This window comes from Mugil cephalus, chromosome 2 (assembly GCF_022458985.1).
Source record: "Mugil cephalus isolate CIBA_MC_2020 chromosome 2, CIBA_Mcephalus_1.1, whole genome shotgun sequence".
Taxonomy (NCBI): domain Eukaryota; kingdom Metazoa; phylum Chordata; class Actinopteri; order Mugiliformes; family Mugilidae; genus Mugil; species Mugil cephalus.
This window is the reverse complement of record NC_061771.1, coordinates 8,261,271-8,287,705: the sequence shown is the minus strand read 5'-3', so window position 1 is coordinate 8,287,705 and position 26,435 is coordinate 8,261,271. Positions and strand designations below refer to the sequence as shown.

The following is a 26,435-nucleotide window of genomic DNA, read 5'->3' as shown; positions in this document are numbered from 1 at the left end:
TTTAATAAAATTGTTTCAAACTACTACAAGAACATTTGAGAGGAGGCAGAAATGATGCTTGTGAAATTTATTGATGGAAATCTTTTTGGTCCCTTCAACAATGTTTGACTGTTACATTGACTTCTGCTGCAGAAAGGCAGTAAAACAGTACGACAAAAGGTTAATATACAGAGGACACATCAGTGAGACACTTTTTGAGCAGGTAAACAAGACATAATTGCAAGGACACTGTTGAATAAACAAAGTTCCTTAAATTCTGCTGAGGAACAAAAGTGCAACGTGAAAACTGAACAAGACAAGTCGGGTACAGAGGCAGAGAAAAGAAAAATGTCTTAACCCCTTCATTCTCACATATGCATTTCAAGAACCAAAACTATGCAGATGTGCATATTTTGACAGGTACAATAGCTTATCACCGACATAACCAGCACAGCAAGGCGAGAACAAAATAAAATCTGAGTTAGTCGTCACTGGGGTCACCTCAGAGGAGTTGCTCAAATACATTTAATCAAATTTAATTTAAATTTAAACATTTCTCAGCATTTTTAGCCATTTAATATCGTTGCCATTACTAAATAATTATTCTGAACCGATAATTCCTTCATCAAAATGGTTTCCAGTCAGTAAAACGTTGCCGAGAGATCAGTCTTAACAGCCCTAATTAAAAACACGGTGATACGTGTCAGATATTTTGGCGAGATGGCAGGTGGAATCTTCACACCACGTCGTTATCAAGTCTGACAAAGAAAATCGTGTTATAATACTTTGAACGCTGAATAAATAGGTTGAAAGTGCAAACAAACAAACGGGCCTTTTCTCTGAACACAACACCAAACCTTTGACTTCAGCAGCACCCGGGTCGTGCCAAACTCAACAGGCAGCCGACATCATTCGGTGGCGATTTAGAAGCCAGCAGCCGAGCAAACACTCGAGACAAAAGGAAAGTTGAGAAACCAACACACATTATCAAGTTAAAATTGCCCTAGGGGAGGTATGACGGCATTTTATTTCAGCACCAAGGCAAATACAAGCCATTGTAAAAGCCCGGCAGATTCCAGAGAGCCCATGAAGGTCCTCTGTCTACGTCAGTCTGTTCAGGGGCTTCTCACAGCTCCCGCGCTGCTCCACAAACTTCTCATCCGTCGCCTCCCATCCCATCTCTTCCCCTAAAAAACTCACAATTCGCCGTCATTAAAAATCAAAAACTCCGGAGTGCTCGCTGCCCCCCCCCCCAAACTCTTCCACTCAGACAGTGACGCCGCCACCGACACAGTGCCTACCAGCAGCAAGGTTAACTCAACAAACCTTGAGCACTTTCACGGCAACTGCAAGGGAGACGCCAAACCTGAGACCCATAACGCATGATGGAAATAAAGACCGATCTCGGAGAATGTCTTGCTTTCTGTTCCTGTCTGCTCCTCCTGGGATTACACCATGCATAAACTCTGTTATGCACATCACACACATTTCACACCACCTGTTCCAGTGTAAACCACACACAGACAAAACACAACTAAAAGAACAAACACGGCTGCTGGCTGAAGACAAAAGTGTACGTCGGCTCCTGCTGCTCGAGCACAAACACGACCACCCATTTCCTTTCAGGCCTTCATCGGTGGCCTTGGAGAGACGAGCCACGGTCTCTGCTATGAATGAAGTCAAGATACTACTATAAAACTTCCTGAGAGCAGCGATTGTTGCAATTATTGTCCTAAAACTTTAAACTGTTCAAAGAGCTTCCATTAAAAGAAAACACTATCTGAACAGGTAAGACCGTTTCTCTTCAGGCCAATCAGTACACTACACATAGAGGCCAAACTCCTCCGAGGAAAGAGGAAACGGAACTGAAAACACTATCCTCAGGCTACTTTACAACAGAGACAAAACAGGAGAGGGTATCTCAAAGAGGAGCTATCGCTTTAGAAATCTTAAAGACTGAAACAGACACCTAGCAGTTAGTTTAGTCGACTTATCTGGGGTTACCAACAAAGAAAAATCCCCCAAACTGTTGAAACTATTTAAAAAATGAATTAATGTTTTCAATGAAATGTTCTGTCTCACGGGGAGGGAGTCATTTTGAAGGTTTCTCAGTGTGTTTCAAGAACAAAATGTTTCCATGAACCTTCAGTTATCTGTCAGTTTTCTTAACTGGGAGAAGGGGTAAATATATTTCTTGGATTCAACACTGAAAACCAAGCTTCTCACTCCTAGCATTCCTCCCACTGGTAACTCATACTCCGTTTACAGTGACAACTAACTCAGTTTCATTTTAAGCCAGCGAGTTCTTTGCCACAACACAGCCCTAAACTAAAGATGCACATTCACAGGAAAATAGATGAACTGCCATTGGGGTTAAATCAAACAGAATTTACAGTAGATGAATTTGGCAAATCAAAGAATTGCAGAAAATCTGCAAGAATGAAATCACAGCTTAGTGGACATCAACCAAAGACCAAACAAAGACAAGAGAAGAAGGTTGGCTGAGGAGCGATGAAGAACAAAGCAGAAGAATGCAACAGCCTGTTAGAAATAGAGGGGACAACACCGATGCTCTTCTGGGCTCATTTCTGTGTAGCCGGTCAACTCTTCTGTGTAGAGTTACACTATATGTGAACCAGTATTGTGTGTGCGAGACACACTGGGTGGTTATGCACGAGACGATCAGAGGCCTACTGCAAAGGAGAAGTTGGCAGCCAGTTTGATTTTGCTGCGTGCAGCTCTTTTGCTGGGACTGTCCGTGGACGAAGGGGTCTTCGTGTCAGGGGCCGGGGGTGGAGGTCTGGAGACTGCAGAGTCATCTGAGCAGCCAGCCTCCTCGGGTGGATCAGATGTGCCGTCCACAGCTGCCGGTGCAGGTTCATCACCGTCTGGGGTCACACAATCACAGACTATTAAACACTATTACATCTACACATTTAAAAGAAGATCTATTCAACTTAAAAAACTACCAGAGCCATGAACCATTAAATGGTACATTTCATATGCAATACAAACACATGAAGCTGACCTGTTGGTGGTTGAGCTCCCTCTTCAAAGTGGATCAGGTCTGTCTGCTGGAGGCCAACAGGGTCGGGGTGGAGCTGAGGAGATGGGAGGCAGGATGGCACGGGGCCACACAGCAGGTCCACTGGGGACGCCAGACACAACAGCTCTGACTCAGTCTCAACACCTGGCAAGTAAAAACACAAACTCCCATAAAAAAGACTGACTGGAACACTTCTTGTGCCCTCAATTTTATTCAAGCACAATATCAGATTACTTCATATAAAGAAACACGTGACTTACATGGACTCTGTGTTCCAGATGTAACATTACTAACTGGACTGTCTCTTGGACTCTCCGTGTTCTCGCTTGGCTGAGGGCTGTTTGGTGCTGAATAGCTTGCTCTTGCTTAAAAAAGAAAAAAAAATACACACACCATTGAATTACAACCTCCACACATCGTATAGTCTCCATCTCATGAGATCAAATCCCTCCTCTACTCATTCTTTCATAGTCCCAGAGTAAAGTAAGTCATTGATTTAAACTGTTGAAAACATGCTGTGAGGGAACAGGCCTAAGACTCTCACCTTTCATATCATTCTTCAAAACGATAATCCTCTTATGACCGTGTCCTTTGATCCAGACCACCTGATGAGCCCAAAACAATGAGAAAAAAAAATGGTAAATAAATAAATTAAATACCAAAGATTGCACCAAAGTACAGACACATCAAACTGACAAAGTACTGGCAACGAAGGCAGACAGTGGTGTTGCCCCTTGAGTCTGTATGTGGGCCAAAATGCTGCACTTGAACAAGCCACAAAGGAAACCAAAGGCCTGCTGGTATATACGTTGTGTGCCTGTATTACAGGAACCCAACACGCTTGGGGAAAATTCATTCTAGATGATCATACTGTTCATGGTCACAAGTATTTGGGTATTCCAAAGATCACATTGGAAACGAAGATGTAAAACACTAAGCTGAATAGCCATCAGAGTGATATATCTCACCGACTGATTCCACTGTGTGTGCTACATGCTCAGTCAGTTGAAAAGCTGTTGATAGAGGTTTGACAAGTAGCAGTGGTGTGGGACACAAAGGAAAAACTAGTGTCACAGATGTTCACCAATGGCCCAACACTGCATAGGTTTCACACTTATTTCTTCTGTGTGGACAGCCAATATGTTAAGCACCAAAGGACGTATAACTGGAACGAAGCATCACCTGTGGAATGGCGCTGAGCAGCTCATCTGTGCTGGTGTATCCGTACGACCGTGGTTCAAGGCTACAGCCTGTAAATTTGTTGTAAGCCCCCTGGAACTCGGTCAGGAAGATCTGGTTGTAATGGTAGGTGTGGAGCAGCGCACGTACGTTACGAGCGAACTGGTAAAGCCTGGTCAGCCTCACCCACTCCTCCCCATGACTACTGGAGGGGTCGCTAGCTTTACTTTCTTCATCACCTTCTTCACGGTACAACTGAGGGAGATGAAAGACCAGGCACATTAAGTTCTGCCCGTTAAGGGAAAAGTTAAAGTTTCCCTTAACCTATGAAACTCACCTCCACAAGGTATGGAAGGCTCTTCAGTAACTCGCTGAGTGAGAGAAAACCGTATTCACATGGGTTCAGCAAGGATCCTTGAACTGTGAGGTAGTGCTGGCCCAGCTCTGCCACCTTCAGACCCTTGATGACTTCTTGCTCCTCTTGGGACATGAGCAAAGCCAGTAGCTGGGAGGTCAGCAAGCGCAGAGACTTCCTGTTGATCAACTGCACTTCCCGACCCTCAGAGCCATCCACCACCTTGAAAATGGAAAGAAAGCAGCTGTGTGTTTAGCCTAGTAACTACACATTGCAAGAATAAACCTGCAAGATGTGACGCCACACACATTGACCCTCATCATCTACAGATACAATGCCAGGTATAAGTTACAAGAAACTGGCTGATATTATAACTGTTCACAAATTATAACAAATTTAGGATCATAAACACTTTTGAAAAATATTTTTGTGCATTGCCTAAATTTTTATGAAGCAGTGAGAGAAAAAGAAACAAAACAGTTTTCTCACCTTGACAACATGGCAGAGTTTGGTGAGCAGAGCAGGCAGGGAGATTGCATCATAGTCTTGCAGGCGTAGACCATAACCAAAGGTTTTGCTGTACTCTGTTAGCAGCTGGCTGACAGGAAGACTGGAGTTTTTCTGAGCCCTGAGCAGCTTGACTAGCTGTGCTGCTAGAGCCTTGATACGCTCGACCTCAGTTAGAGTCAGCACTTTCTCCTCACCACACTCCAACACCTGAAGAAGGTGTAGGACCATTAAACACCAGACAGACAACCACCAACAATATACTTTGGTACACCTCTCTAAACATACTTTTACATCTATGATTTCCATTGATCCCAGAAACTCCTCATAGTAGTATATACAAAAGCTAAACACACAGTGTGCCTTACTCACCATCAGGACATCAGGGATTGCCTCGAAGAGCTCCATGAGCTTGGTGAATCCATAGTAGCTGAGCTTACACTGACGGCCGAAGTGATGGTGGTAGGTGGGTATGAACTTACTGAAGGGCATTCGGCAGTGAGGCTGGTGACGAAGTAGGTCCACCACCTCCTTCCCAAACTGTTTAGTGCGCTCCACTTCCTCAACGGTACGTTCTGGCACACAAGATAAAACTCAGTTTACTCAATGTGCAGTGTACAAACACTTAAGTGATTAAATGACTACTAAAATACAGCAGTAGCTAATCAAGTAAATACTTATGTGATCTGTTCAATTACAAACTGACCCCTTTTAGGAAGAGAGATGACCGTGTCTGTGGCCTGTTGTGTGATAGTAATGGTAGTGTCAGGGATCTCAGTCAGAAGGTCCATCAAGTCACATATCCCATAGTCGATGACTCTCCAGTCTCTGGAGAAACACCTGATATAAAAAAGAAATAATTACAAACATCCACAAGACTGCTCATCCAAAGTCTTTTTAGAGATGCATTTGTGATGGAAATTCATGAGAAAAACACCTACTGGAATAATTTGTAAAATTCAAGTGCAATGTGAAAACGTCATCTACAGATGTAAGAGATGTTTACTAACCAATGGTATGCCTGCATGAAGTCCTTGATTGCCACCTGTTTGCTGGCTTGAAATTTAAGCAGCTTAAGCAGGTCTTGGGTGAAGCGTTTCACTTGAGCTCGGTGGGTCAGAGTCAGTAAACGCTTGGTACCCACACCCAAGATCTGAGGGTAAAATAAATAAATTTTAAACTATGAATAATGCAGTCAGGCATATAAACGTTAACTTGTTAACATGGATGATCCTCTTGACCGATACCTGCAGGACATGAGGTACAGCCTCCAGAAGCTCCAGTAGTTTGGAGAAGCCATAGTCAGACACGCGGCACTGCTTTGCAAAGTGATGGTGATAGGAGGGTATGAATTTACTGATTGGCATGATGCAAGATGGCTGACTCTTTAACAGGTCAATAATCTCTCGGCTAAACTGGATGAGCTGTGGATTGCCAACCGGACTCTTGCAGCGCTGAATCCATGGCTCTATATAAAAAAAATCAAACAAAAACTTTTAGATGTCTGAAAAGCTACCCGACTGGTAAACCCAGCACTAAGTAGGTAGGGCAGTAATGAAAAACATTTGAGTAATCTCCAGCACAATCCCACCAGAGTTTGGTGCAGGGGGTTTGTTGTGGGTCCACTTGATGACTTTGAAGCCGTTCTGAGCTGTGACTATAGTGATACTGGGAACACAGGTGATGAGGTGCTCCAGAGGAACACCGCCCTCCAGTGTCTCATTGCCAATGTTCAGAGGGCTGAATTTTGCTGCGTAGCAATCTGCAAAACTAAATGGAAAATAAACCATGTGACTGATTTTGTAATGTCTGAAAACATATTCTATTTCACATGAAAAACTTGTGGGTTAATCAATAAGCTGGTGGATACCTGAGCAGTGGAAGAGTGCCCTCATGTGACTGCAGCAGACTGTGAACCTCAGACGCTAGGGTGCTCAGAGACATCACAACAAACGGGATTTTGTAAGAGTCTGGGTCAAAGTCGGCCTCACTTAAAAAAAAAAAAAAAGAAAAAAGAAACATATCAGAAAATTAGTGATGAGTGATGGTCAAAGGGGAGTGTATCTTTTATTTCAGTCGTATATATTTTATACAAATTGCTGAATACCTGAAGTCCTGTTGTGCATAGTGTTGTCTGCAGACAGGTTCGTGGTACTCCAGCTCCTCAAAGACAACAGGGCTTCCACTTGCTGAGGAGCCCTCCTGGGACTGAGAAGATCCCAGTGAACCCTGACGTATTTGGCTGTTGGAGAGAAGGCACACAAGCCTTGAACCTCCCTGTTCCCGCACTGCAACCAAGTCTGGCAGCCTGTATAGGTCACCAACCACAAGCTTACGGGAATACCTGGAAAAAGGAAAGAATGAGCATAAGGTTGGCAAAAAATAATAATAATAATAATGCATACTAATAATAATTCATATCTTGCGATTTAACAGTCGCTATGTTCCAAGTACAAAACATGCATGAGTGACACTGCTCATGTTTGAAAGCCATGATTGAGATAATTACTGACTTTTTCTCATAGATTTCAGTGAACTTGAATAGAGGAAGGCAATTTGCAGGAGCATCCTGGAGAATGCAGATGATCTCAGTGCTGCAAAAAGACAAAGGAGAAAAGTCAAACAAAGTACAAATAACCTCATAATTTCAAACTATGACCAATATATTCACAAGCCCCAAACGCAAAATGTAAACTGTACCTGAGCGAGGTAAGAGATTTGCTGTTGCCACCGGTGATCAAAGACACCTGAACGCGTTTGCCTCCGATCTTGTAACGGTGCAGACCACTGACAGCACTAATGGCCTGCTGCAGAGACAACATCTGAATCGTGGCCTTCAGCTGATAATCAGTGTGGGGGCTGAGCTCCACCGCTCTCACCTAGACAAAACAAGTTACACCACAAGGAGATGTTTGGAAGATGCATGCATATTTGATCAATGCATAACCCTATTAAAATGTCACTAAAGTAAGGCTTACCCGTCCATATCGAGAGAAGGTGTCATGCAGTGTTTGTTGCAGGTCCTTGCGAGACATTCTGTAGTCCAGGTTGGCCACCTGGACTTCGGCTCCCTCAGAGAAAGGCTCAGGAGGACCTTCAGGACAAGGGCTACGAGGGGTAGCAAGCAGAGGCGACGAGCGGCTGGACATGCACGGGGAGGCACTCCTTTTGGAGGAGAAGGGAAAGTCATGTTTGAAAACACAACTAACATTGTGCAGCATTACATGTGATATGATGCAAATAACGTGTATGCAGCATCAGCACCTGGACGACCAGGAGCCTTGAGAGATGACGAGTGGACTGAAGCTCCTGTGCAGGTTCAACTTGCTGAAGGCAGATGGTGTGCTAATCTGGAACTCTGCTGAGCTCCGGTCCACTTGTTGTAGAGGGGATTCAGTCACATTTCGAGGACTGGAGCCATCTCTTCTATGCAAATAATAAATAAATAAAAAGGGGGGAGGGGATCAAAATGCATAACAAGACATTCTAAAATGTATTTTTTGTTGGCAAGTATGTTTATGTTGCTTGAACAAGCAACAAGCACTATAATTATCTTAAGGCTAATTATCAGACAACGCAGCACGTACAAAAATACGAAGCCAATTACTAATAAGAGTTTTTAGCTCGTTAGCTTTCCCCTATTCTTGTCCCCTTTCCCCGTGTACCTCCTCCTGTATATGGATTCTCCAATGAGGACAGGCTTGGGTAGCTGCTCCAGTGGTGCCGTTTCACTATTGCTGTGGGGAGAAGAGGAAGCCGCGCGCCCTTTCTCCAGGTGGTGGAAACCCATCCTGGGCTTGCCCTCCAAACTACCCAGCTCCTGGATCAAGCACAGGATTTAAATGTCAATACTGTAGATGGTGATCACCTGGATGCTCTTTGCATCTTTGTGTTCATGCAAGTATGTAGAGGTGTTGGGATGATCAAGCGATTAGATAGATTTGTTAGGGCACATAAAAGCTTAAAAGAAAAAGTCAGATAAAAGGCTTTAACAGAGATTTAACTGAGGATGCATGTTCAAAATAATGCAGCAGACTAGAAAAAGAAGACCGGATTTATTTTGTTGATCTTTGGTCAATGGCTCATACCGACTTATGAAATGAGTGGACTTCATGACACACAGCCAATTTAATTGTGACAGTCATTTTGCTGTGATAACCAATTTTTAACAACTTAATGTTTTCTTTTTATTTTAGTGCAAAATGTGACGTTTAAGTAAATAAACGTCAGCCACCAGAACTCAGTTTCGTCACATTGTAAAACGGCATGAGCCAAACTCAACCACAAAATAATGAGACGTGGAGAAGACAGGGAACAAAACAAACTACTCACAACAAAGTATTTCAGCACTGAAATACTGAGCGAAACAGAGGAGAAAAAAAACAAAAGCTATGCACTAATTCAAGCACTGTAATGATGATTGACCGATCAACATGCAGGACAACAAATGAAGCGCTAGAAACAAATATTACATGTTAGCGAAGACAGACAAATGATGGCAAGCAAGCAGTACAAGCTGTTAGTCAAAGCAGCATTTAGAGGGTCACTGCGGGGGAGGAGAAGCTACAGTGATTCACATAGCAGCCCAAACAAGGATAGAGGGCAATGGAGTTTGAGGGAAAGCAGTCACTGATGAGTCTGCTGACCTGATGGGGCTTGGATGTAGCACCACCGGGAGACCCACTGCACCCCCTCCTGGGGCTGTAGGGCCTTTCAGGCACTTGGCCAGGGGTGTGGCATGGGCGGGTGGCTCGCCGTGGCCTCCTGGGTGACCTGGGCTTCTCCAGGGGTAGAAAAGAGAAGGAGGATATGGATGGGGGAGGGGCGAACATTGAGTCCAGGGTTTGATAGGTGTGGGGCAGAGTCAGAGGCAAGTGATGGGGCTGAGACTCAATCTCAGGCTCAGGACTTGCACTGTATCTGGGCCGTTGGGAGAACGAGAGGCTGATTCGGTGGCCAAATACATCCTCATTTTCCATTCGCTTGCGGGCACGGGCAGCTGCCTCGGGGCTGCCAAAGCGGAGGACTGCAGTGCCCTGAGACATGCCCAGCACCTTGCCGCCACAGTTGTCTGAGAGGCGGCGGAGCCTGAGCTTCACCGCATTCCGTAGGCTCTTGTCACAGTTGAGAGGGAGGTTGTGCACATAGAGGAGGTTGAAACTGGGCTGATAGAGGGGAGGAAGAGACACCGCGCCCGTGTGGTTTGTATGGTTTACACTTAAATTGAAGCAGTACTATGCGTTTTAATTGAAAGACACATTTGAGAATGGTTGATAGTGGTATAGATTAATACAGTTTTAAAGACAACAGCGCAAATAAATAATTACGATGATTATTTATTGATGATGACCAAATTCACATTCCCACTGCCTCACTCTTTGCCCTGTTGGTTAATCCACAATTTGGTTACTTCTGCCAGCACGTAGTTACCACATTAAACACAGAAGAGCAAACAAGGATTTTAAACCCAAGTGTAGCATTCGAGAAGCCTACCTGCGCTTTGACGAGCATGCGTGGTGGCAGATCAGCGGTGATCTCCTCAAAGGCCACATGGAGGTGGGCGTGCTGAAGAAGGGCTGAAGATGTATGGTTGCCATGGACCAGGATTACTTGGAAACCATGGCGATGACGCAGGTCACTCAACTCGCTTGCAAAATTCACATCAGCTGTCAATGAAAAATTGACACTTGTTGTCACATTTATTCATGGTATCACATCTGCAGTGGATCACAGTTAATACGAGGTGAACTCACAGGATACAAGGACAACAGTTGCAGGTGCAGCGTGGGTCTCAGCAAACCGCCTTAGGCTCTGGCGAAGCTTGTCGTCTGCAGCATTCTTGGCTGTGGCATTGATATGTGCAACAGTAACCTGTTGGAGCACAGTTATATTTTCAACAAACCACAATTATTCCCTTTCCTCAGCCTTTGTTCTTCTTTTGACCGAGAATTACTTCACTTTTCTCCTGCCCATTACGATAAATGGTGACCAGGGAATATTTTCCAGAGTTTAGATTTAATCCTTACTGTGGCTGCATATACCTGGCAGTTGTTGAGCTCTTGGATGACAGCTTTACTCTCCTTGCTGATATCACAAACGCAAATGAATTCCGCCTCACGGTGGCCCTGGAAGAAACGGTTCCTAATGCGCTGGACCACAGCGCCAGCAGAGCGTCCACTGGGCACACTGCAGTTCTCAATGTCCCAGAAGACACCTACTGGAGGGATGTTTTCAGGCCCATTAGTCTCTGGAGAACCTAGAAAATCACAATTTAAAATTAATATAATATGAATCTGTATGTCTTTGTTGTTGCCAATATGTAAATTCTACTCAACAGTATGCATATAGGAATTCAACAGTAAAATGCACTAACCATACTTCTGGCCAGTCTTGCCAAGGCTGGTTGATGGCATGAGTACCATACTATCAGAGGATGTGCCACAGCCATTACAAATGGGGATAGGTATAGGAGCAGTCTGAGGAATAGGAATATTGGGCCACACCGTGTCTGACTCTGAAGACAGACCATTCATAGGCTGCAAATAGGTGAATTTAAAATGATTATCAGGCAAAATAAAACCGAGAGCAACAGCAGGTAATATGCCAAATGACAAAAAAAATGCTTCTATACATGTTAATGTACCTACATCTTTATGATGCACAAACACCAAAAAAGCAGTGAATGAAGAGAACTATACCAACCTTAAACAAGAACTCCTGGCAGTAGTGTGGCCCCTTTACACAAACAGTGCGTTCTACATTTAGGTGTACAGGATTAGAGCAGAAATGTGCTGAGGTGGTTGTAGTAGTAATGGTGGTGGTGGTTGGGTGATCACCGAGCATAGTTCTCTGGGATCTTCCAGTTGATGGGCTGCAGTCGACACCACAGGTGTAAAAGCCAGAAGTGGCCACGCAAGTGCCATGCAAGGGAGCAGGTAGAGAAACAGAGGGGAGAGAGGAAGCCAGGGGTGCTGAAGGGGGAAACACACGAGGCTGACTGCATGGAAGAGGAACTGCTGGGTAGGTGTGGTGAAGCCCCGAGCAGCAGGCGAGGTAGGGGAGTGATGAAAGAGGCTGAGAGGTAGCAACAGAAGGTTGAAGCTGAGGTTTGTAACCAAGACTGCGCAAGGGATCAAAAACTTCACCTCCACTGCCACAACTCAGGTTATGCTCATACTGATGAACAGATGAGGCTACAGAGCAAGGCCCGGACCTGCTAGTGTTGCTGCTACTGACGGGCGCTCCCGGGGACTTCGTGGACATGTAAAGTGAAACAATGCCAGCAAGGCTGCTAGTGCCACCAACAACACCTCTGCCACCTGACACCCCATAGCCATCTGTGCTACAATAGTCACAGCGGGTGCAAATGCTTACTTTGGGGCTGGCCCCTTCTAGCTGTTGCTGTGACGTTGGCTGTTGTTGGAGGGAGTCTTGCGTAAGCTGAGGAGGAGCCGGCAAGCAGGGAGGAGGCAAGGGGAGAGGGGCACGAGAGAAGGGTTGGGATAGCTGAGAGGAGGAAGTATGTTGCGGAGGAGGAGGGACATCTTTCAGTTCCAGCACAGCCTTTCTGTTGTCCATGTAATTGTTCTGGAAAATTTAAAATCAGCAAATTAATCACTTCAACTTAGATCTGTGGATTATTTTGTTGGTTTGTGAACTCCGAAAAAAGACGTTAAATGTCCTCTTAAAACTTCTGTATTTTATCACCAGATAAATCAAAAATGTTATTGACAAGAGTCAACATACCACCACAGTGAATTTGTTAGATACAAGGATTTAGGCGGTAGACACTTGTTGTAAACCTAATGTACTGTACTGTCCCAATACTGCCACTTTAAGGTTGGTTACTCATAACGTAGCTTTTATTTCACACACTAAGGGGCATCAGTTATTTAGTCAAACTTACTAATATAGGCCTAACATCAAAATGTGTGTGATATACAATTAAACTCAAAAGTACTGTTATTTTAAACAAATGCTGGATACAAAAGATTTAGTCGAGAAATGTTACACTAGAACACATTTCTTTTTGCAAATGCCTAATAAACTAGAGAGTGAGTGTTTCATAAAGACAAATACTTACTTCTCGATCAGTCTGATGAAGGGAGGTTGTCTCACTGGTGGAGAAACAGTCTTTGAGTTTCCATAGCAGGGTTGAGGCCTCTGTTTTGGGGTGACTGAGCCATGGGAAGGGTCTTGAGCTGCATATGGGTCTCTCCTTTCCCAGTCCTTCCATCATACAAACCACTGGGATCTTTCATCATACTTTCATCGTTCCCCTCTCTCATGCTTTCCTATACAGAGGAAACGAAAGTTAAAAAAAAAAAAAAAAAAAGAAGTATGCTGATGCCAGGTAGTTCGCAATAAAACAGGATACTGAGTATGTTTAAACTTATTGGTGATTAATTTATGATAACGATGTTCTAGTGGTTAAACTCGTTTTGTTTCAATAGTCACATTGTTATGGGTTTTAATAGTCAGTTGTGCTTTCCCAAAGCGAAATACATAAACTAAGCGACATAGCGCTAACTTAGCTACAAGCTAGCTAACGTTATTTTACAATTGGTTATGCGAGAATTGACTTGTTAAGGTAATTAGCCACACTGCTACCTGAAATGCAGTCTAACCGTGAGATGTTTGCCAGTAGCTATCTAGGCTAACAACGGGTACTATTAGTTAGCTTGTTTGACAAACATACACCTGTCTCCTCTAACATTTCGTTCATTATCTTTGCGGTAGCGTCTATATTAGTTGGCAACGACGAACGAATCTCAAAACAGCGGGTTAATTCGCTAACTACCTGAAAAGACCTCGTCTTTCACATCTTCCTCCAAGCAAGAACTCTTCCTCTCTAACTATCTCCCTAGAAACGCGCACCTTTTTGTAACCAACTTCTGCCAGAAAACAGACCAAGCTGTCGCAATGGTTGCGTAAGCGTGAATGGAAGTGGTGCTGTTTACGGCAGTGTAACAGACTAAAATGAAATACGCTCACTTATCATTTCATTTGGTACACTATTGAAAACAAATGTATTCTGATACAGCAGCCCTGCACTAAATCTTAGCTCCGTGACGGTTACGGTATTCAGCATTTGTCTAAAAAAACCTAAAGAATTATTGATTCAATTGTGTTAGGAAGCTGTGGTTTGTAGTATTATTTAATTGTGTTGAGTTGTACCGGCACATTTTTCTGTTAATTTGGTCAATGGGCTAGGCTAAATAGCAGAAACACTTTTTTTTTTGTTGTTTAATTGAGTCCAGTTTAACAGCACAACAAACTGAATCCTCCACAATGACACACACACACACACACACACACACACACATAAAGAATATATAGAATATAAAGAATATATATGTATATATATATATATATATATATATATATATATATATATATATTATATATATATATATATATATATACACTAGTGCACACCACTTGGCTAAATTTCAGATAATGGATGTACATCCATTACATACAACAATATATGATAACATGATACAAATATAGATTAAAACACTGCTCCACTTCAATTTATACGGCGTAATAATCCAGTAGGCTACTATATTATAGCATATATAAAAAAGTAATATCATTTAATAATTATAATAACCAATTTTAGAAATAGTCCTTCTTGAATCATCTCTCGTTATTCAAGAAAATAAATGTTATAATTATATTGTGTTTGTCATCCAAGATTAGAAAATGTCTCCTTGTATTGTTGTCTAGCAGGTGCACCCCCTCCTTCACCCGCCCCTCCGCCCACACACAGTGATGCCTAGGGTTCAGTAACGGGACAGCAGGTCCAGCCATCGGCTCCGTTGTGAACGGAGGGTGGGTAAACAACCGATTTGGCCTGTGTTTTGTTTAATCTACGCATTGCTCCACATCAGGAGGCATCTGAATAATTTAAATGAAAAATAGACTGACTCCTGCATCCAATTAAATCGGCTTTTTGTTCCCGGCAGACATGGCGATTGCTCACGTAGCCACTGAGTACGTTTTTTCCGACTTTTTATTAAAGGACCCCACGGATGCGAAGTACAAAGGCGTGCGTCTGGAGTTGGCGGTGGACAAGATCGTCACGTTTCTGGCAGTGGGGCTGCCTTTGTTCCTCATCTCACTGGCTTTTGCCCAAGAGGTGTCAGTAGGTGAGTTGTTGCATGTGTAAGCATCCTCCTCAGAAAGGTGATGTCTTTCTGTTTCATGTGGGATAATGCGGGCGAGTCTGTCTAGTTAAGCTTACTTTTCCCTTGGTTAAATCGAAACTCACATGCAGTGATGGGTGAAGCGGTGGGATATTGTTTTAAAAGAAAGAAACGTGTAAAATGAAGTCTGCACGCTTTTGCCTCTATCACCCAGGGTGTTGCTGTAGCTGATGATGCTTATCGTGAGCATGAGCATGGGACGCTTCACATACTGACACACTCCTGCTTTTATGAGCTATTTGGACATGGTAAAATAAATCGCCCAAATAAACAGTCAGTTTTACTAAATCTGCAACAGCATCTACTTAATCCTCTTAAGCCATAAGACTCAAAGTCTGTTCATATTAGTGTCTCCAGAGGACAGATACCGAATGATCAGCATGGATCCATTACTCTGGAAGCCTTAAGTGTTGTGTACATTATGGCCAAGAGCCAACACTGATGGATCTTGACCACAGTGTAGCACTTACACACAAAGACATCCAGAGCAGAAAGCATTTTTCAAATGATCCATTACTGTTTCTTCTTTTTTTCTAAATAACAATGGCTCTATTCTACTGAAGGCCAGGGCAGTATAATTGTAATATGACACATTAGTAACCACATGTAATACAACCTTCATTCATTGTTTACATTTGACATGTCAAAGGTGCATCAGTTAGTAAGGTTGGGACTAATAGTCTGACACTGAGTCATAATTGCACACAGTTTTCGTGTATTGCACATGTTCATTCATATTGTTGAACCAGGGAGCGTAGATGTCACTGCAGCAGTGTGAAGTGAAGGAACGAGTAAATTGTTGCTATAAAATATATAAAAAGACTATAAAAAGATACTTTTTTAGTAATTGGGCAGAACATTATCTTACTCTGACAAGAATTAGAACAATGCTGTTAAGGAAATTCATAGGTTTCTGTGTTGATGGCTTGGTGTTTTTTCTTAAGACAGAAAACAACTGAGTAATCTCCTAAAGGTAGGGTTATTATAGTATAGTATCATATATTATACTTTCCTCAGAAGTTGATATGTGATTATCAGGGAAACAGTTAACTTCATGTTTACTAAAAAAAAAACTATTCTTCTCTACAAGGATCAAACAGGCAAATGATTCAATGGCAAAAATGAACGACAAAGGAGACTGGGAAGATTCAAGTAACACGTTGACAATTATGTCTTTCCAAAACTCAAGCTATCCAAAATAAAACTAAGATCCAAGTAGCTTCTTCAGTTCTAATGCCTGCTGAGATTTAAGGCTCATGTTTTTGGAAATCAGCGTCAACCCTTTGAAGTGACAGACTAATTTTCAGTCCCTCCAAAATATTCCTGCCTGCTGAATATCTGGGTCATTTGTGCATATGCCTGACTGAATTTCTATTGTATTCCCACCATAACAGCTGATGGCATAATTATAGACACAAAGTTTGCTGCAAACAACTCACAAATTAGGACATGAGTGCAGAGGAGGGAGGCCAGAAGATGATTAGTAGTGTTTTTATTTTCTTCATTCCTCTCTCCCAGGTACGCAGATAAGCTGCTTTGCTCCCTCTTCGTTTTCCATGAGACAGGCTACGTATGCGGACTCTTTTTGTTGGGCGGCAGTGCAGCAACAAGCTGACAGTTCACCATTATGGCTACACAAGGTACATGCTTCAAGGAGAATCATCTATTATTATTGGATAAGTTTAGCTGACTGTGCATACCACATTCTTTATAGATAACAATAAATTAGGATCTTTTTTCTTAGTCTACTACTAAATGTAGCCCTCGAGGTGACTACTGGATTCTGTTATAACATATCTGGCTAAAACCGCTAAATGCAAACCACCAATGTACAACAATAAACAACATCTATCCATCTCTAGCTTATTAGACAGCTTCATTCAATATAGTATATTTTATAGAGCTAAGATTATATTGAAATGAATAATATCCTGAAATCTCAGCTGAGTTTTTCCTCTTTTAACGAGTACCTCTGTTCTGTTTCCTTCCTCAGTTCTTTCCATACACCCTGCTCTTACTAGCCATCCTCATGTACATCCCCGCCTTGTTCTGGCGCTTCACAGCAGCTCCGCTCCTCTCCTCTGATCTCAGCTTCATCATGGAGGAGCTGGACCGCTTTTATAATCGTGCAATCCGGCTGGCCAAGAAAGTGGCATCCTTAGATAGCAAGGATGGACCCGAGGATTCACCGAGGTAAAGACCCGCCTATCACCTGGTACTTGCTCCCGTAGTTCTTTGGATTGTGTCACCATAACTACTTTAGTAGCTTTAAATTAGTTTTGTTTGTTGTTGCTATGTTTGGTCTGCCTAGCTTATCTTATACACTGATCAGGCATAACATTATGACCACCTTCCTAACATTGTGTAGATCTCCTGTGTGTCTCCAAAACAGTTGTGACTCATCAGATAATGGACATGGGCCTTCTGAGGGTGTCCTGTTGTGTCTGGCAACAGGGTGTTGGTAGTGGGGGCCTTTAGGTCCTGTGGGTTGAGGGGAGGGGCCTCTGTGGATCATCTCTCAGATACTTGATCAGTTTGAGATCTAGTGAATTTGGAGGGTTTGTGCCGTTTCACATATTTTTTGAGTCGCTCCTAAACCGTTTTTGTGTGTGTGCCTGTATCAGGCTGCATCCTGCTGGGGATGGCTGCTAGCATCAAAGAGTGTCATTGCTATGGGGTGGGGGTGCCTGATCAGTGTATAATAGAGTGTCTTTGGTACCTCCCAGTGGGGATAATATATTTCACATATTTCATTTTGCTTTTTCTGTGGCAGTGCTTTGGACCTGACCGAGGGTTGCTTTAAATACCTTTTAGTGGAACAGTACCTGAAGACCAAGCGTGTCTCTCACAGCCTTGTGGTCAAATACCTGGCTTGCAGAGGCTTGACTCTGCTGATCCTTCTGCTGGCCTGCTTCTACCTTGGCTACTACATCCTGCAGGCTTCTCTCACAGATGAGTTTCCTTGCAGCCTGCGCACAGGAGTGCTGACGAACGACAGCTCGGTGCCGCCTGCTGTTCAATGTAAGCTTGTAGCAGTGGGTATTTTCAGGCTGCTCAGCTATATCAACTTTGTAGTGTATGTGCTCCTTGCTCCATTGGTGGTGTATGCCGCCCTTGGACCAGCACGCCAGAGCTCCAGATTCCTCCGTCCTTATGAGATGCTGCCAGGATTTGGTGCTTTGGGTGTGGTTACACCCATCTACAATGACCTCAGTATCTACCTGCTGTTCCTGTATGAGAACCGGAGTGAACTGAAGTCATTTAAGTGTTTGCAGGTGAGTCTCAATTTAAATACTGTAGATTCAGTACAGCCACTTTTTTTTTTTCGCTTCAAGAAATAAGCAACACATCTCATGAACAGGTGCTTGAGTTGTTGCAAGAGGCTGGTGATGAGGGATTTGACGCCACGTGCCTTCTGCAAACTCTGGGTCAGGTGAAGACCGATGTGTTAGACTGCAAGAAGACATGCTCACCTAAGAATCTAGACGTGCCCACATAAGGGTCTTAGGTAAGATAAAATATTTGTCTGGTGGCTCTTTAACATGGATAAGAAATTGATATGTGATAGATTTAATATTTTTCACATTTTGTTTCCTTCAGGTCAAACTGCGTCATTTCTGAATGATTGGTCTGATGAGGCTAAGCCCCAATGTGAAGGAAAACAACCAGGACGAAGCTGCACGCTCGTATTTTTATCTCTGTATCTTTATCTTTGTATTTGCATGCAGCAGTCTAATCCACAAGATAAAAGGGGTATGTACTCATTCACACAGACAATGAGTTTACCTCTAAAGTGTCTTATTTTAGAAATATGGACACTGCATCATTGCTGTCCACAGAAATGTTTCTGTTCTATTTCTAACCATGCTACTTTTCTCAGGATCTCAATTGCCTTCCAGTCGAAGTAAGCCATGCTCTCTGGACTGAAATCAGTATTACATACATTTCCACATGCAAATTCTGCATCTAGCCTTCAAGATAGAATGAGGACTTTTTCCTAGTACTTGACTTATATGTAGTTACAGTTTAGGTAATAAGGAGACATAGTGTCTACCCAACATAATTTTTTTATTATACGAACAGAAACAGCTGTAAAGCGTGTGTTTTTTGTCTGTAAAACAGTGCTTAACAACAGAGCATTTAATGGGCACGTTGAAAGTAAACAAGGCCTTAATTTTCCAAACTAAGCAACGGATGACAACTCCTCATTTTATAATAAGGGCATATGCTTATTCTTTGGGCCAACCAAATGGGCTTCATGGATCCTTAAAGAATCCCTTCTCAGTTATATCATTGTGGGGCATCATGAAAGCAATACAGTGCATTTACTTCCTTAATCCTCAAACAGTTCATGGGGATAATTATTAGAAAAACAACTGAGAATGTGAAATAATTCATTGCATACATGTTGAATAAAGAAACACTTTCTTAATCTTGAATCTACTGTACAATACAAGCATATAACTGTCTTGAAATTAAAACAATTGTATAAAGTTTAATTTATTTGAGACTTCATCTTGTGGACTGAGGCTTCATTTTGTGGCACTGTTGCAAACAGTCGCAGACTATATTAAAATATACAAACCTGGCAGTTCACTTGAAACCTCTGGAAGACCAACAGGCATCATTTGTAGCAATTGCGCATGTCCAAATATTACTGTATTGGCTCCGCCTTCCGCTGCTAGAGGTTCGTTGTATAATATGATTGGATAACTTCTTCGTGACGTCACACCTATTGACCAATGGTCTCCGAGAACCAGTGTTTAGTTTGTATTTGGTTGGTGAATGTACCGCCGTGTTAACGTAATCAGGGATTAGTTTGTGCAAGTCACAATACGTGTGTTAGACATATCCGAGAAAAATAGCATCACTTTAACGATACATCCACCTTACCTATAGCATGTTTTAATTGTTCCACGTTGTTCAGGTGAGTGTATTTTGTTGTAATTAGCATGTAGCACACATTTCTAAGGCGCTAAGCTATAGACATTAGCTGAAGTTAGCTAAAAACTTAGCCTGGTTACGAGCACTCTCCCCCACAGCTCTACGCTTTAAAAGTGGATACTCTGTAATTTTTCGATTCATACGATGCTACGAGTAAACACTAAACAGGTGTGTAGTTTTTACATTTCCCGGCCTTAGCGTACAGAGACAATGCACCGCGGCGGTTACTTCAATAGGCTAGCGTCGTTTGCATTCGCTAACGGGTTTGTGGATTGAGTTATAAGGGTGTGCCGTTACAATCAGCATAAACATAATTTAAGTAGATCTAATTTTCGGACACATCATACTAATTCAGAGCAGCAGACATGGTGGAGCCGACGTCGCACAAGTTTGCATCCCTAGAAGAGGAGCTTGGCTTCTGGAAGGAGCAGGCAGAAAGACACCAGCAAAGGTAACTACCAGCCATCGTCATCGTGGCTACCAGCCATATAGTTGTATGCATGGATCTGTGATTTTATTTTGCTGGAGTTAAACACCGTTTTGTCACCAGGGCTGAGGAGGCTCAGGAAGAACTGCAGGAATTCCAGCAGATGAGTCGAGACTATGAAGCAGAACTGGAAACGGAGCTGAAGCAGTGTGAGGGTCGAAATAAAGAGCTCCTGCTGGACAACAACCGACTTCGTATGGAACTGGAAAGCATAAAGGTGGAGCACCTTGATTATATTTAGGCCTAGGTCCCTGCGGAGCTTGGCGAGCAGCAGTGCTCCAGTTAGTGACATGAAGTCAGTGTGCCCTCTCTCAGACACACACAGAGGAAGCATTTATCCAACCCAAGTTCAGCGTATCACAGACGCTGCCACTAGAAAAACTGCTGCCTAGCAATAAAGCAGCTGACTTCTATTTTCACTCAGTGGTCCATGGGGAAGGGAACATTAAATTAGGAAATGAATGCGCTAAAAACCTCTGATCGTCCAAAGGTTGTTACGGACACTAAGCTTTCAGAAGGTTTTTGCGCCTTAGCTAAAATCTAAAAAAAACACAGCAAAGTACAATCGGGCACTCCAGTTAATCATCTCTTTTACGTTTTGCAGGAGAAATTTGAGGTCCAGCATTCTGACGCTTTGAGGCACATCTCGACCCTGGAGGATGATCTGGCACAGACCACAGCAGTGAGAGATCACTTGCAGAAGTATATCAGAGAGTTGGAGCAGTCCAATGATGACCTGGAGAGAACCAAAAGGTCAGTGCATAGTGGGTCCTATATGTGATTATTTTCACATTGGCTTCAGTGTTGTGTAATCACTCATCCTCGCTGTTTGTTCCAGGGCTACCATCATGTCTCTGGAGGATTTTGAGCAGCGGATGAATCATGTCATTGAGAGGAATGCTTTTCTCGAAAGCGAGCTGGATGAGAAAGAGAATCTTCTTGAGTCTGTTCAGAGGCTCAAGGACGAAGCTAGAGGTAAACACGCAAACATACACTCGCTGCAGCCTCTCAGGTTTCTTTACACCTGACTCAGTGAGTTTTGATAGTTGCATTAATTCAGCAAATCCTGTGTTTATTTAAGTCTGGTCTATTGATCCTGGTTATTCTATATCTATAATGAGCAGTTTCCTTCCAGTATTTTGAAAAGCGTAATTTCATTCGATGGATGACAATTTCTCAAAACTATTTGAATGCCATGTACTTTAATGTGAGCTTCTTAACATAACATGAACTTGAAACTTGCTTTTGATGTTATTGTGAAGGCTTTAACATTGAACCAGCAGTTGCTCCGGTGTTTAGTGGCTGATCCTCATCTGTAATTTTATGGTAGGTCAGTGTCTGAAGATGTTGATTGGCAGCAGAGGCAGTTAGAAATGATTTGGGTAGTACTTGGTGTACTTTGTTTAATTACCTTCTCCATAATGAAAGCTGATTTCATGACAGTTCTTCTACGATCTTTGTTGGGTTGGAAAAGGTCATTTTTCAACTACTAATTAGCTGGTTTCTCTCAATTATATGTATATGAGAAGTGGAGTGCCATGTCTCTGTTGGTGCAAATCCTTTGAGGGTGTTTTGGAACCCTTCACTGGCCGGTGGACATGTAATTTTTAGTGAAGATTTATTTTAAAATTGGAAATTTTATCCGTACAAAGTCAGCCAGTCATGGTATGATGGGTTGATGGTTTGTAAACACTTTCACATCTTTGCAATTTCATGTCTGTTCTCTATTGAATGTAATGTTCCACTTAGATTTATGAAATCTGTGTCCCCTCAAAAATGCTGATTTGCACTTGTGTCTGTGTCTCCGGTTTGTGGTAGACCTTCGCCAAGAACTGGCTGTCCGACAGAAGGAGAGACGGCCATCCAGCAGCCTGGGCAAAGACACAGATCGTCCTGATCTCTCCTCGGTTGGTAACCCGTCCATTCCAGTCACACCCTCCAAACCTCTGAGCTCATACGCCACACCACCGGCTTCCAGCATCCGACGAGGTAATAGAAAAACTTTATTACTGTATTGATAACCACTGAGGAGTAGATATACTATGTACTTATGCTCGTGTCTGTTAATTTTAGGTGATGGTCTAACGGGCACTCCGCTCACAACATCTGCTCGAATATCTGCACTTAATATTGTAGGCGAGCTGCTGAGAAAAGTTGGAGTAAGAGACTTATTATGAATTACTATGACTTTTTACCCAATACAATAACCAGTTTTGTGTTTTGCAGTGAGCTGACTGTTTTTTTTTTTTTTTTTTTTATCCCTGCCAGAATTTGGAGTCAAAGCTGGCTTCCTGTCGAGACTTTGTGTACGACACGTCTGTCAGCAGACCAGCGCTTCCAGCAGGGCCGGGTAGTCCTCTAGGTTTAGAACCAAGCTCTGAGGTCCAGGCCACCAGTTTTAGCCCTCCTCCCCCTCAGTACGACAGGTGAGGAAAAGAACAGCATTGCAGTCTAAAATGTAACCACGGGAAAACCTACGTGTCATGTCCAGATTCATGTCTCTAATCGTGTGTTATCTGATATATTATAGAATTGTTTATTATTATAATTTATAATTATAAAATGCATTCCTGTTCCTCCTTCAGTGAAAACACCTAAAGTATGTTCAGTTGATTGGTATTTACAGACCTATAACCACTGTGTTGTCTTCATTCACCAGAACTGTAACTATACTTTAATTAAGTCTGGACTAATGCCAGTTTTTGAATCGACTCAGTAAACTTGAAATAATAATTAACAGAACGAACCTGGTCCACTTGATATTTGCTCTTACATAATAATGACAAATAATAATTACTGAGCTTTTCTACCACGCTGCTTCCTGTGACCCCACTAATGACGTTCTCAGATTACCTGTGAAAAAGCCACATCAGTGATATGAAGCTGCAGTTTAATGCCAACCCTTGTTCCTGTGCAGTGAAGCCAGTAAGATGTGTTAGCTGCACCACTCCATTTTTAAACAGATGATGATATAATTATGTTGATAAGAGCTTAAGCAGCGACAATGATGTAGCTGGTCATTTTGTAATTTTCATGTGTGTGAGTAGTGTGAGCATAGCGTAATAGAATTAGGGGCTGGAGAGCGTAATGCAAAACCATCTGCCCTAATATTGTGATGGTCTCCCTGTTGCTTCCACAACAGTTGACCTGTGGTGTCTGGCACTGGTACATTGGTAGTTAGTCCTATTGGCTAGGAATAAGGGATTCATTGTGTTTATTCCAGCACAGATCAGTTTGAGATCAGTGAATAAATGAATGTGCAGGTTTTCCTCATGTGTGTCTGTGCCGCATCTTGTCTTTCAGTTTGGTGAAGCGGTTAGAGTTTGGACCAGCTCCTCCGAGAGGGGTCCCCCAGGGCGCCCAGTCTCCACAGGGAGGAGTCAAGATCCTGCTATGAAAGGAGGACCATGGCAACCCACCTCCTTCCACCCCCTTAATAAACCACAGCGATGGGACTTTGAACTGAGCCGTCTTCCCTTGTTGCCACACGCTGTGCTGAACTATTTGAACTAGAAAGCCTCTCTCCCCACTCCCCTCAAAGAGAGCGGCCCCTGCCATCAGCACTTGGACTTATGCTGCCTTGGGTTAGTGTCAGCAGCACTACATCTTGTAAAATCAAGGAATGCATAACCACTCACTCTATATCTTCCAACGGATCTTTAATACACGTGGCGGGTGGCATCTAAAAATAATGGTAGGCCTTCTGTGTCTGCTCCTGCTTATTGTGATGGATCAAGCGCAGCATTACTGCTCCCACATAATTAAGTTAGTGTAGTTGCCTGCTGATCGTGATCCACATTAAGAGTAATGGTATGTTGTAGTAAGCAATTACAGGCACTGGAAAGTGACCCCGGTACAAGGACCAAAAAGCAGGAGTGTTAATTATGAGTAACAAACTGTTGTGTTCATGACCAAATCCAAACCAAAACTGTGACAGAGGGAAAGAAAACGGGCTCAAAAAGGAATGGGTTAGGTTTATGCTTTTTGATAAGGAACATGTGGTAATATGTCAGCAAGGTCATGGCCAACAAAAAAAAACTGAGCAAAGACTAAGGCAATAAGACTCTTTCAGTTTTCTTTTTTGTTGTTTTTTTTTTTCTCCCTAAGATCATCACTCATGTCTCAAGTTGCATTCTCAGCTCTAAATGACTGGTGGGGAGTTTGGGTTTTCATTAGTCACATATATGAGTGATGTCCACTTGAAACTCACTAACTAGGGTCTCTCACTGAAACAATATCCACAGAAAGTTTGTTCCCATTCACACCTTTAGTCTGGAGGTACTGACCATTACCGTATCACTAAGTATGGTATAACCAGACACTCGGGTTAATCTTAACAACAGCCTCTAATTGCAGGTGTGTTGTTAACAGACCCTAGTTAGGGTTAGTTTCAGCACTCACAGATGTTCCAAATAAAAACCTTGACTCCCCACCCGTCACTAAAGCAGCCACTTGTATGATCTTCCTTTGTTTTTGTTTAGTGCAACTTTTCAATTATTATTATTACTGCACCGTGAGCTTGTAATAATTCACTGAATGCTAATTTACTGCACTCACTGAAAACATTAGATACACTGGCGGGGGAAAACATTCGCTCATAAGGGTTCGTCAATATCACTTGTGCATCGAATGGCCTGGTTGGTGAGTGTAGGTAAAGATTGTTGATTTAAAAGGATGGAGAAACATTCTTAATGTCGATGTGACCCCAGACCGAGTGAATTATGGGCGCAGAATGACTTAGTTACTGCCATGAACTGGTATTTGAGCCATCGCTGCCTTCATCACTGCTAGTACCTCTTCAGTTTGTGAGCCTTACTTTGCTCTGATTCCAGGAAACCCTGAAATGGGTTTTGTACACTGTCAGACATTTGGAAATGAGAGAGCGCCACATTCCTTCAGGGTGATTTAAGGAATCTCACTTCGTCGTTCATTCACTTCTATCACCTATACCCTCACATTGCGCAGACTTGTTTTATCGGACTAATTGTTTTCAGGCTTGTAAATGTGAAGAATAGGTATAGGCTTTCTGCCTCAGAGATGACAGTTTTATGATCTAGTGTTACCAAGAACGTTTTTCTACTAATTTTAGTTGACAGTAGGATCTAGGGGGGCTCATGTGCACTACTGAATGTATAGTAATAAGTCTCTTATGGATGAGGGACATCCTGCTGCCATCAAGAGTTATATGGTGACATAGGGAAAAAGCAATAACAGATTTTAAAAGGTCAAACATGAGCACAGTTCATAGTATATTTGTGTGGGTATATAGAGTTTGTATTGAATGCCCTTATCCTGTCTTTTAGTTTGGGATTTTGAGAACTAGACCGTTGCAGCTTATCTCTTTCTCTAAATGTTTCTGGTTAATCTGATGTCGTCACCGTTACCATCCAGCAACGCATTACCAAATCTCACCCCTGGATGTCACTGGATGTCCATAGAGGAATCATCTGTGTGTACTACTCCGTAGCCCGTGTGTGGGGAACTTGTGACTGAGTCCTGTTTACTGTTTAACCTTCCTTGGACTTACATGAGCTAACTGTAATCACTGACCTCTATGTAGCACCTCTGCAACTGCTTCTGTGTGTTGGCATCAGCTGTATGTGCCTGTGGTTCTACACCCAACTACTGTCCTGTTTGTTGTTGAACTGAACAGATGAGAATGATGTTATGACAAATCAGTTTAAACTTACCGACCAAAACAGAAACATTAAAAAGAGAAAGTCGAGA

General features: G+C 42.7%; 3 protein-coding genes across 8 annotated transcripts; 2 read left to right on the top strand and 1 right to left on the bottom strand.

Annotated features, from left to right (window-relative positions):
* Positions 1–52: 52 nt before the first annotated feature.
* On the bottom strand, positions 53–13,978 carry LOC125003487 (meiosis regulator and mRNA stability factor 1). 5 transcript variants are annotated; one of them, XM_047577445.1, is made up of 27 exons: positions 13,867–13,978; positions 13,150–13,360; positions 11,769–12,653; positions 11,440–11,602; positions 11,108–11,322; positions 10,820–10,937; positions 10,560–10,732; positions 9,713–10,231; positions 8,732–8,886; positions 8,331–8,492; positions 8,045–8,231; positions 7,767–7,945; positions 7,580–7,660; positions 7,174–7,410; positions 6,937–7,056; positions 6,658–6,836; positions 6,314–6,534; positions 6,077–6,219; positions 5,773–5,906; positions 5,439–5,641; positions 5,049–5,276; positions 4,542–4,781; positions 4,208–4,459; positions 3,570–3,630; positions 3,286–3,390; positions 3,008–3,169; positions 53–2,867 (listed from the first exon to the last, which is right to left on the bottom strand). In XM_047577445.1, the coding sequence occupies exons 2-27, from the start codon at positions 13,303–13,305 to the stop codon at positions 2,662–2,664; spliced, it is 5,484 nt and encodes a 1,827-aa protein (XP_047433401.1). In that variant the 5' UTR covers positions 13,306–13,360; positions 13,867–13,978; the 3' UTR covers positions 53–2,661. The 5 variants fall into 5 exon arrangements, with proteins under 5 accessions (XP_047433401.1, XP_047433402.1, XP_047433404.1 ...); XM_047577446.1 differs by having other exon boundaries at positions 8,331–8,489; XM_047577448.1 differs by having other exon boundaries at positions 9,713–9,844.
* An 866-nt stretch (positions 13,979–14,844) lies between these two features.
* Positions 14,845–19,792, top strand: LOC125004681 (pannexin-1-like). Of its 2 annotated transcripts, XM_047579505.1 has the most exons (7): positions 14,845–14,903; positions 15,094–15,220; positions 16,796–16,917; positions 17,271–17,470; positions 18,051–18,552; positions 18,639–18,785; positions 18,878–19,792. In XM_047579505.1, exons 3-6 carry the CDS (start codon positions 16,834–16,836, stop codon positions 18,774–18,776), a joined length of 924 nt encoding a protein of 307 aa, XP_047435461.1. In that variant the 5' UTR covers positions 14,845–14,903; positions 15,094–15,220; positions 16,796–16,833; the 3' UTR covers positions 18,777–18,785; positions 18,878–19,792. The 2 variants fall into 2 exon arrangements, with proteins under 2 accessions (XP_047435461.1, XP_047435460.1); XM_047579504.1 differs by having other exon boundaries at positions 14,849–15,220.
* A 242-nt stretch (positions 19,793–20,034) lies between these two features.
* On the top strand, positions 20,035–26,433 carry LOC125004682 (nuclear distribution protein nudE homolog 1-like). Its single transcript, XM_047579506.1, has 9 exons — positions 20,035–20,204; positions 20,577–20,672; positions 20,772–20,925; positions 21,313–21,461; positions 21,547–21,683; positions 22,527–22,697; positions 22,782–22,867; positions 22,977–23,134; positions 24,012–26,433. The coding sequence occupies exons 2-9, from the start codon at positions 20,587–20,589 to the stop codon at positions 24,103–24,105; spliced, it is 1,035 nt and encodes a 344-aa protein (XP_047435462.1). The 5' UTR covers positions 20,035–20,204; positions 20,577–20,586; the 3' UTR covers positions 24,106–26,433.
* Positions 26,434–26,435: the final 2 nt, after the last annotated feature.

Bases quoted from the DNA above. Each gene is read 5' to 3' on its own strand.
- LOC125004681 (XM_047579504.1), top strand. From the start codon at position 15,040: ATGGCGATTGCTCACGTAGCCACTGAGTACGTTTTTTCCGACTTTTTA. The intron at 15,221-16,795 runs GTGAGTTGTTGC...CCTCTCTCCCAG, and splicing joins TGCCCAAGAGGTGTCAGTAG to GTACGCAGATAAGCTGCTTT. The intron at 18,553-18,638 runs GTGAGTCTCAAT...TCTCATGAACAG, and splicing joins AGTCATTTAAGTGTTTGCAG to GTGCTTGAGTTGTTGCAAGA.
- LOC125003487 (XM_047577445.1), bottom strand. From the start codon at position 13,305: ATGATGGAAGGACTGGGAAAGGAGAGACCCATATGCAGCTCAAGACCC. The intron at 8,887-9,712 runs GTCAGCAGACTC...TGCTTGATCCAG, and splicing joins CTACATCCAAGCCCCATCAG to GAGCTGGGTAGTTTGGAGGG. The intron at 4,782-5,048 runs GTGAGAAAACTG...TCCATTTTCAAG, and splicing joins AACTCTGCCATGTTGTCAAG to GTGGTGGATGGCTCTGAGGG.
- LOC125004682 (XM_047579506.1), top strand. From the start codon at position 20,587: ATGGTGGAGCCGACGTCGCACAAGTTTGCATCCCTAGAAGAGGAGCTT. The intron at 20,926-21,312 runs GTGGAGCACCTT...TACGTTTTGCAG, and splicing joins TGGAACTGGAAAGCATAAAG to GAGAAATTTGAGGTCCAGCA. The intron at 22,868-22,976 runs GTAAGAGACTTA...TATCCCTGCCAG, and splicing joins AGCTGCTGAGAAAAGTTGGA to AATTTGGAGTCAAAGCTGGC.